General features: G+C 45.4%; 1 protein-coding gene across 1 annotated transcript in view; it reads right to left on the reverse strand.

Annotated features, from left to right (window-relative positions):
- DCLK1 (doublecortin-like kinase 1) overlaps positions 1-10,303 on the reverse strand; it is a 328,500-nt gene extending 318,197 nt beyond the window's left edge. Inside the window, 2 exon segments of the mRNA XM_012644043.1 lie at positions 5,052-5,446; positions 10,041-10,303. Of these exon segments, the coding sequence (XP_012499497.1) occupies positions 5,052-5,427 (376 nt within the window). The 5' untranslated portion in view covers positions 5,428-5,446; positions 10,041-10,303.
- Positions 10,304-10,718: the final 415 nt, after the last annotated feature.

A 10,718-nucleotide genomic window follows, 5' to 3' on the forward strand; every position in this document is an offset into this window, starting at 1 on the left:
TAGCCGGGCATGGTGGCACATGCCTGTAGTCCCAGCTACTCGGGAGGCTGAGGCAGAAGGTTTGCTTGAACCCAGGAGTTTGAGGTTGCTGTGAGCAAGGCTGACATCACGGCACTCTAGCCCAGGCAACCCAGTGAGACTCTGTCTCAAAAAAAAAAAAAGTTGAATGTTTGTACCTCTCTATCCAACAATATTACTTCTAGGAATTTATCCTAAAGATATTCTCCTACATGCGTGGAAAACATATATCCAAAAATATTCATCGCAAAATTGTTTGTCGTAACAAAGAATTGCACACAACCTAAAAGTCCATTAATAAAACACAAGTAAAATAAATTACGGTACATTTGTATAAAGGAGTACTATGAAGTCAGTAAAAAGAACACAGCAGTTCTAGATGTACTGACACGAAAAGGTCTCCAAGATATATTGTTAAGTACACAAAGCAAGGTGCAGAACTGTGAGCACAGAAAATTACTCCCTTACCTGTGGTTTCACCTTCCTCAGTTTCAGTTACCCATAGTCAACTGTGGTCCAAAAATATTGAAAGGAAAATTCCAGAAATAAATACTTCATAAGTTTTAAATTGCATGCTGTTTTGAGTAGTGTGATGAAATCTCTCACCATCTTGCTCCATCCTTTCTTCATCACAAGAAGAAGGATGCTTACAGTACAATAAGATATTTTGAGAGAAAGATCCCACACTCACATATTTCTTTTTAAGAGGTGGAGTCTTGCAATGTTGCCCAGGCTGGATTCACATAACTTTTATTACAGTATAGTGTTGTAACTGTCCTGCTTTATTATTAGCTATTGTTTTTAGTCTCTTACTGTGCCTAATTTATACATTAAACTTTATCATAGGCATGTATGCATAGGAAAAAAACAGTATTTATGGGGTTTGGTACTACCTGCAGTCTCAGGGATCCACTGGGGCTCTTGGAACATATCCCCTGATGATAAGGGGGGGCTATCATACATATATGTACTTTATAGGCACTGCTATCTCTGAGATCACCCTCAAAAAATCTAGTTAAAGTGGTTACCCCTGGGGAATTTTAGGGAGAGCATATTTTATAACTATTCAAAAATTAATTTTTAAAAATTCGATATAGCAAAAACAGGCATAGAGGAAGCTAGTGAATTAGAGAAAAGAGAGTAGAGGATGACACTCAGGGGAACAAGAAAAGATGGGTAATCCAGAAGCCATGGTAGGACAAAGATTCCCTAACTGTGGGGTAAAGATGGGTTTATTCCTGAGAGGTGAATTCTGATGGGAACTTGGAAAAAGCCCTTATGGAAACTACAGCTGCAGAGCCAGGCGATGTCCATCGCAGGCTGGTAAGGGGCCAAGGCATGTGTGAGAACAGGGGAATAAGAGGGACTTGCCTCTAATAGTGCAGATCTGATTTAAAAAAAGTAACTTATTTGTATCCAGAAGATGACATATCTCCCTAATTTTTAACTTAATGCTTAAAGGAAATGTTCTAGCCCTTTCATACCTATATTCACACAAGATGCTAAAAGAAGGACAAATCAGTCAATCAATCAATAGATCAATGCTCATGATTTACACTACATCTTTCTCCTAAGAGTTCAAAGGCTTTAAATGTTTTACCTTCATTTATCTTTCCAACATTTGCATACCCACCATAGAATATAAATGGTACAAAATTGGGGGAAATGAGGCCATGTCTCAAGACGAATCACTTGCAGAAATAGGCCTGCAATTCAACTTTCCTTATTAAGTATCATGATTTTTTTACAACATATTAAGGCCATTTTGACAGCAAACAAGAGTGTCGCCTTTGGTATACTCTTAAATATGTGTGTGTGTATATTTACATACATGCATAGGTAGACACACATACAATCACACATACACACATGTACACACTCACTCATACATATATTATCTGGGCTCATAGCCAGCTCCATCAATGGGTTTAAACCACACTTGGGCATAATGATCAGTACATAATAATAAAACAGTGAAAGTGACCACGAGGCTGTTATAAATAAAGAAACTCACGTATATCATTGTAACTCAGAAATTTCAGTATGAGAACAAGTGAGAAAGAACAAACTTAAAAAAATAATTAGAAGTCAAATACACTTGTCACTGCACCCACTAAAAGGATTGAATTTAAAACTCAAACATCATCACATTGGAAGGGGAAATGAAAAGCTAATAACATGCATTGACGTTTACATAAAATTAGTATGTAAAGTGAGAGATATGAGCCTAATGATGAATATGAAACAACGGTTTGCATTTTAACAGACTAAGCAAAAATGTAATTGACAAAGAGGCCAATCTAAATGAATTTCCAGCTATTTAAACACTAAGTGCAGCTGCATGCTAATTGTCAATGTTATGAATTAGGAAAAAAAAATGTGTTTAAACTGAAAATTCAAAAAATAAATGCAGCCAATGTGTGAACTCACACACTGTACTGAAGTTACCATTGAATCAATCAGAAAAGGGTATTTTTTTCAAAAAAGTAATTTTTAAGCATCAGAATATTCATTCTGCAGTTACTTCATACTGATTGGGGAAAAAAGTATTTGGAGGCAAATGAAAATACTAAAGTGTTTCTGGGAGCAGCATCTTTCTTTCTTGGAATTAAGTCAAGATTAAAAACATTTGTTTTCAAGAAGAAGTTAATACAATAATATTTTATTTAACACTACTAATAGCAACAGGAACAACTTATGGTTGGTAGTTACCTTTACACTAAAACGTCTAACATTCTGCTATATCAAAAAATAATCTACTGTATTAAAGAAAGCACAGGAGTGCCTTTTATAGGAGTTGAATTCATAGCACAGAATATCCTAGTGGCAGTTGTGACCTCAGGCTCTGGCACCAGCCTTCATGAGTTCAAACCCTAACGCTACCATTTCTTGCTGTGTGAGTTCGAGCAGATCATTTAACCACACTGTGCCTCATCTTAGCAGAAGGATAACGGTTCCTACCTCTTAGGACCATTGTGAGAATTAAATGTATTCATATATGCAAGGAACACCAACCAAAGCCTGGCACATGCTCAATAAATGTGAGCTATCATCATCATTATCTTTAGTCAAAACAGCCATCTCTCAGAGCTGGCACTATTTTGTGGTAAAAGATAAAGACAAAGAAGATGGTGGCAAGCATGCCACAATCTTGCTGGTCCCTAGATGTGAAAGGAGTACTGTCATCTGTCACCTCCCATACTTTCTCCTCGGTGGATGGGGGTTATGGGAACATCTCTGGCCACTTGTCAGTAAAGATCAACTCTGGGTGGGAAACTGACTGAAGTACCCCTGCCCCAGGAGATGCTGCACCAGTGACTCTAGAACAGAGGGAGGCATCAACCCCATGGCTGTCTTGGGATGTGCTCTGAGATCTTGGCAGATTTTCCATACAATACCATCAGCCCTTAAAGAGATGGCTTGGTGACTGGGCATGCACCTGACTTTGCATCTGATCTTTCTCCAGATTCCTTGGAATATACCACACCAAATGTTTTATTAATCCTTGTATTTTCCAAGGTCATACAAAGGACAGGGCCCAGAAATCAAAGCTGATACACAACGATTTCATGTTCATTTTTCACTTTTAATTTACTGGAAGTTCCAACCCCTGAATAGAGGAAAAAAGGCCAAGTCTACAGGCATCTTGGCAGAGTGACAAGTCACCAAAAAGAAATGTGAATTCCCACAAAATAAACACACCAAGTCCAGGCTCCTGTGCATGCTCTCAAGTCCAGTGATACTGAGACCGGTCTGACATTCCTGCCAAGGGATGAAGACAAGGACAAAGGGAGAAGTCCTCGCCTTGAATCACATACGGCCTGGTTACAAAGCAGGACAAGAGGGCTCTGTCAGTGCGCAGTCAGGGCAGAGCAAACCCAGACTCCAAGGGGCTGAAAGGGATGCTTCCAGCTACCTGCGCAGGAGAGGGAAGGAATTACTCGACGTCCCTCCTGGACCCAGCTGGACCACAGGGCCTGGGTGAACACTTCTGGAGTAAAGATGACCTCAGGGCGAAATCTAGCTCTTCTGACCCTGTGTAGGACCTTCCTTTCCCGTGCCCCTCGGTGTCACCGACTCCTTGACCAGGGCTGTGAGACCTCAATCTCAGAAAAACCCACTCTTCAAAGAGGATCCGCTATCCTCGTTCACACCTTAGCATACATTTAACCCCATTATTTCTCTCTAACTCACTTTAATTCAATTATGATTTCCAAGGTGATGAGAGGCTTTATGCCCTGTTCAAACAAGGATCCATCCTGAGAAAATTGTAGCCCAGAGTCAGCGACGACCTACTCTGCTTGCATAAGACACCAGGCCTCATCTGCGAATCCAAAGCATACCGTTTCCACATTAAATGTCAAAAGTAGATAATTCCTACTAACCTAAATCGGACTTATAAAATAAACCAAACAGATTTCTCCCTTCATATCCTCAAATATCACAGAAAGACAATAATCCTTTAAACTTAAAAGGAAGCATCACAGAGGAAAGGGTTGTCAGAAAAACTAATTTTGGGTCCAGCGTCATGACTATCTTACCACGTCCTTTGAATTTTCTGGGCCTCGGTGTGCAAAGATAAAATTAATGGGTTTGATGGCTATCTAAGGTTCCTTTCAACTCTAACATTTCATGATCCATTAGTCATTTCCAGTTCAAGTACTTTCGGACACTGTGATAGCAAAAGTTCAATTTGCATTTAGAAATGAATATGAACTATGTGATCGAAGATACAAAAATGGACTTTTAAAATTAACGTAGCATGGGTGTGAGAAAGAAAACAGAGCATGCTGTAGAATTAGGCATTTTCCCCCTCAGGCCATTGTTATAAGCTCCCTGACCTAGTATCATTAATCTTTTTTTTCTTTTTGCACTACAACACAGCAAACTCAAACGTGTGAAAGAAACAAGAAGGACGTTAGCCACAAGGCCGCATGCAAACTCTCAGAGGACGAGCGGGAGAAGGCTACCACAGTGTGGACATCTGACAAGAGAACCTGTGGGGTCACTTGGGGTCATCCCATGGCGCTCACCTTCCACCAGTTGGTCCAGGCTGGAGATCTTCTTGAGCCCGTCGATGGTGTAGATCGTTCTCACTCCCTGGGGCAAATTCACGTTATCCGACAGAGTCCGGGTCAAATCAGCCAGCAGGGCCTCGAACGATCGGAAGCGGTCTGGGGAGATGGCGTACACAATCCCTTTGAAGTATCGGTCTCCGTTTCGATAGAAACGCACCTTCTTGGCCTTCTTCTCGGAGCTGAGCGTCTGCAGCGTGCGCGTGCGGTAGAAGCTGCAGTGCGCGCTGTGCGTCGGGCTGGGCAGGCCGTTCACCCGCGACCCGCGGCTGTACCTCTGCGCCTTATCCCGCTCGTCGAAGTGCTCCAGCTCCATGTCTCTGCCGAAGGACATGATGGACTTCCAGTCGGACCTGCGAGCCCCAGAAACAAAAGCAGACACACACCCCGATGTTATTTGAAGTTCGTGATTTCAAAGGCTCTGCTTGGCAACGGCCGGGTGGAGATGTTGCTGTCAGTGATGGCTTCTTTGATAGGAGTTATCTATCCCACGGGAGAAGAAGAAGGGGCGATCCCGGTGCAAACCACTTATTATTAATCAACCCCAGTTTTCTTGGAAACAACTCCTCAGTACTAACTGCCTACAACGTAACAGGCTGCAAACAGATCTTATTTCCAGTAGTCACAACAGACTTTCAGAGTATTGTCATCCCTCTTTACAGATGAAGAAACTGAGGCACAGAAAAATTTCTCCTAAATGTCTCCAAGCAAACAAGTGGAGAAATGCTTTAACCAGCAATTCTGACCCAGGTTTGCCTGACTCTGAAGCCCACCACTCCTTGCAGGACACCCTACCTGGTGACAGGTAGAAACTGTGCTTTTGTATCATTATACCGGGAAAGACAAGTGGCCCTGGTGGCCCAGGAAAACAAAGAGAGGGCAGGCAGCATTTAACAGACTGCGAAAGCTTTACATAGCGTTTGTGCTCCCCACAGCCAGATGGAGAGCAAATTAAATCAATCCGTAGGTTGTACTGACTAAAGGAAGACTTCCCAACATATTCACATATTCAATATTTTTAAAAGCAAATTCATCATACCTCATTTATTTACATCTAGTGCTTCGCATAAGTTGGGTTAAAAAAGAAGCAGAAGAAGAAAAAGTAGGAGGAGAAGAAGAAAGAAGAAGAAGAAAAAAGGAAGAAGGAAGAAAGAAGAAAGAAGAAGAAGAAGAAAGGAAAATGTTTACTTCTTCTTTGGAGGACTCTGCCCTTCCTTCCACTAAGGTTCTCACTATCTTTGTGGTTGAGAAAATTGAGGCTTAAAGATGTTGATTAGGCTTGACCCTGTACTACCCGCGTAGCCATGAGAAACCTACTTGATCAACATCTTTAAGCCCCGATTTCCTCAACCACAAAATAGAAAGAAGAATATTATCTACCTCATAGTTAATATTAACTATTAAATAAGTTAATGCACATGAAGCCCTTAGGATAGTGTCTGGCATGTGATAAGTATTAAGATTTTTTTTTTATTAATAAAAATCTGCATTTCTGTTCCTGACCCTGGCACAAAAAGAACTAGGAGGAACAGAGTCTTTCTTTGCTGGCAAGGGAGGCTCCCGGGTCCTCCTGATCTCCACCTACAACCTTCGGAAAAGTACACCTGCACCTTCAGGGCCCCATTTTACTTTCCATTTTACTACTTTTCAGCCAGCCGCCTGGGGGATCCATTCATCCTTGCTAAGGGGTTGCTTGTGGTGCTGCCCCTTGCAGGGGGATCTGTGTTTTAACAGGACAATCTAGAAAGTGGAGTAACCTTTGCATTCAAAGGAATGAAATTTTAATGGCAAAATTTCAGGAACATTGAAATAAAATACAAGGAAAATGGAAAATTGGAGATAAGAACCTTACAAGTACTTCCCAAATCCACCACCTAGTTGATATCACCTCTCTGAAAGTCAGTCAAAACTCAGCAAAAGTACTGCTGTTGGTCCCTGACCTTTCTTTTACCCTCAGTAAACTAAACTCTGATCCATTCAGAGTGGCTAAAAGTTCATGCCCGCAAGCACAGCTAGAGATTTGGTACTCCTGAAATGAAGTGGAAGAAACCAATATTTATTGAATGTCTGGGATGTGCCTAGCACTATTATTCATCAATTATTTGTTTATAATATGCTAAAAATTCTCTTCTAGACCTCAAATTAATCTAATAAGGTAGGTGATATTATCAAGACTAGGGATGGGTATGGAATTTATCTAGGGTCCCAGGGTTGTAACTGAGGGGTTTGGGATTTGAATCCAGATTTACCGTGACTCCAAAGCTGATGCTCTCTATCCCTAGCTCCCCTGACTGGCCCATCAGCAGCATACAAAGCAGGGGGTTTTAAGGCCCTCACTCCAAACTAGCTCAGTGACCTTGAGCAGGCCAGCTCACTGATCCACACCTTGTCTGAACGCAGAGGGAGCAGTGGTCACCAGTGCTCATGATTCTACCTGCTCCTGAGTCTAACACTGACCCCATTGAGAGGCCTGGGGATTGGAGGGAGCAAGTGGAGTGTGATTTAAACCTGGAGTGATTATGAATTCGGTGTATTATACCATACATAGGTAGCTATGAACTGGTTTCATTGATTTTGAAGTTAGGAAACTATAAAACAATTACCACTTTTACATCTAATCCTGTAGGCATTAATTATTTAACAGAACCAGTATTTTTCCCATGATATTGGTAATTGCTCCTACTTAAGTGAGCTCTCCTGTCTTCTAAAAGGGGTGTGTGTCTTGGGGATGGGGCAGAGGATACTGCCAGTACTCACACCAAACTCGCAGAGCTCTTCAAAACTTTGTAAATTAGAAAAGCCAAATTGGCTTCTGAAAGTTTTGTTTGATTTTTAAAGGCAGTGATCATTCTTCTAACCCTAGGGGTTTCGGGGCTTCCTCCCAAATTGATATAAACTAAAAGAAAACAAGCAGGGTTGAAGCAAAGGAAGGCACAATTGTGTTACCAGAGAAAGTGCAAATCTACTTCTGAAGAGCTGTCAGCTAGGCACCATTGGCAAAAGCCAAATAATTTGGCATTGTTTGAATTCCCTAAGGGGAACAGGCTTTTAGAGCCAAGAACTCCACACCAAATGAAAAAAAAAGAAAAGAAAAGAAAAGAAAAGAAAGAAAGAAAAGAACAATTTAAAACACAGGAAAGTTTATTTTGTTTTATTTTATTTACATATTTCCTCCAACTAGATCACACCTTCCTCCAATGGAAAGGCCCCCATCTTTTACTTCTCTTCACTGAACTTGTCCAAAAGTGGGCAGTGATGTTGTCGACAAAGAAAAACCACACTCAAAGTGAGATCATTTTCAAGACTCCAGCTACCACTAAAAAACGACACTCCACACCCTAGTGTGTTCTGGTAATTATTTACAGCATCAAAATAGGTGCTCTTTCCCTGGCCTTGGCTGTCTCAGCTCTTCAGTTGGCTTAGTCATGCATTTCAACCAAGAGCTCCTGAAAAAGATTCGCTGGCCTCCCCCAGGTTCACACTTTCTGCACAGGAAGCCTGAGAGAACACACAGCCCCATGTTCATGGACCATAGGTGGCCTAGGGCCTGGGTACACATGTTCCGTGGCACCAAATCGTAACCACGGGGACTCAGCCACGGAGCCACAGACCCTGAGTGGGGAAGAAGGGCTACTGGCTCTTATCAGAGCTTTTCCTATAAATACTGCCATGCCCCGAAACCAACATCCATGATTGTTCTTGGTGGGATTTCTCACCATTTGGAGGAAGCTCTGTTCACCCACATGAGTTCTTGTTTCAGAAATTTACAAACACCCACCCCAAGAAAAACCATTGGCATAAACGCCACCACATCTAAGTAGATGCTGGACCTGGAAGTCCCAAGGCATATTTTAGCAGTGGGATTAGGATTCACGTAGATGCACAGGCGTGAAATAAAAGGCACACACAGATCTTGTGTGCACACACACCACCACAGAGGTAGATGTCACAGGGTGTGTGCATATCTTTTATAATTTTCCTCCATATGACCTCTCTTAAAATCCCTTCTGACCCGCATCCGTGTGACATTTCATAGTTAAAACGCTGTCCTACTTTCCTTTCCCACTGAAAGACAATATATTTGGGAACAGTCATAAAACGTATTCATGGAACATCCTGCAGTGTGGCCGCTGAACGCGTGTGCACCGTAACCTGGACACACATTCCCAGGTGCGGCAGAGAGGGAACGGGTTTGAATGAAACCTTTCATCTGCTCTACCACCGACAAGCACCTCCTTGCCAAAGACAGCTGCGATTCTGCACAAACCTGGATTTCAAAAGCAGCCTCTTTTGTGGGGCAATGCGGGGCTGTGCGTGCACTCCCACTAGCAGGAAAATGCCATTTCCTCTCCGCATGCTTTCAGCACTGCAGGTACTAATTCGAACATGAAGCGGCCTCGCTGTCCCCGAAGGAACTTGAGACCCGACAAACCCACTTACAACACCCCCGCTGCAGCCACCACCATGCCCGGATCACCCCCCTGCCCAAGCACACACCCCCCGCCCGGGCACACGGGAAGGCACACACACAATAAGAGGCCGGCCCGGCCACTCCTTCCAGGCGCAGGCTAGACTTGGTCCTCGCTCCTCAGCCAGTTCCGACAATGACAAGCACCTCTCCCGGCTTCTGCGCCCTGGCTCTCCATACCCACTAACAACGCGGCCAAAAGCCTGGGGGCCCGCTCGCCCGACTCCCGGTTTAAAGCCCGGTGGCACCAGACAAAAGAGGCAGGTGCCAGCAGCCCGGGGTCCGCCCGCACGCAACGCCCCCGGGGCCGGCCAGGGCAGGGCGGCCGCCTTTCGAGGAACCGCGGGCGGGGCGGCGGCGGCCGAGCTGGGCGCCCGCCCTGCCCTCGGCGCCCCGCGGCTGCGGGCAGAGCGGGCACTGCGGGGCCCCCGGGCCGCCCTCCCCGCAGCTCCCTTCCCCAGCGAAGGCAAACCACGCACCGGTCCGCGGAGAGATGCCGCCGGGGGTCTTTGTGGCCGCGCTCGGGGCCGCCTCCTGGTGCTGTCCTCGCCGGGCTGGGCGCGGCCGGGGCTGCGGGGCTGCGGGGCTGGGGGCGGCGGCGGGGCCGGGCTGGGCGGCAGCGGCTACTGGAGCGCGGGCGTCTCGGCTGCGGCCACTAGTGCAGGGATGTGCCTCGGCCCGTCCTCATTGAAATGCGGCGCTTCGCACAGCCTCACTTCAGCCTCTCTCTCCGGAGGAGGGCGGCGGCGGCGGCGGCGGCGGCGGGCGCGCTCCCTTATCTGGTCTCACTCGCTCGCGGCCCTCCCTCCTCCTCCTCCGCGTGCGCGCCCCGTCGCCCCCGCCCTTCTTGGCAGGACGCACCCACCACGGCTGCGCCCCGGTCCTGCTCCCTCCCGCGCCCCGCTCCCGCTGCAGCGACCTCAGAGCATCTAGCTTGACTACACCCCAAACCTCCCTTAATCCCCAGAAGTGGTCGTCTGGAGATGGGGGCAGATCGCATGGTGGCCCTGGGGACTGAGGAAGAGAACGTGGACAGAACTGAGTCTGAGCCAGGAAGTGTGCAAGGCAGAGAGGTGAGGCGTGGCCCAGAGGTGAGGCCCCCCCCACCTTCAGGGGAGGCAAGAGAAACAAGACTTCTCCCCCGACCCACACCCACA

The sequence above is a fragment of the Propithecus coquereli genome, unplaced genomic scaffold, assembly GCF_000956105.1.
Source record: "Propithecus coquereli isolate 6110/MARCELLA unplaced genomic scaffold, Pcoq_1.0 Scaffold205, whole genome shotgun sequence".
In the NCBI taxonomy this organism is placed as follows: Eukaryota; Metazoa; Chordata; class Mammalia; order Primates; family Indriidae; genus Propithecus; species Propithecus coquereli.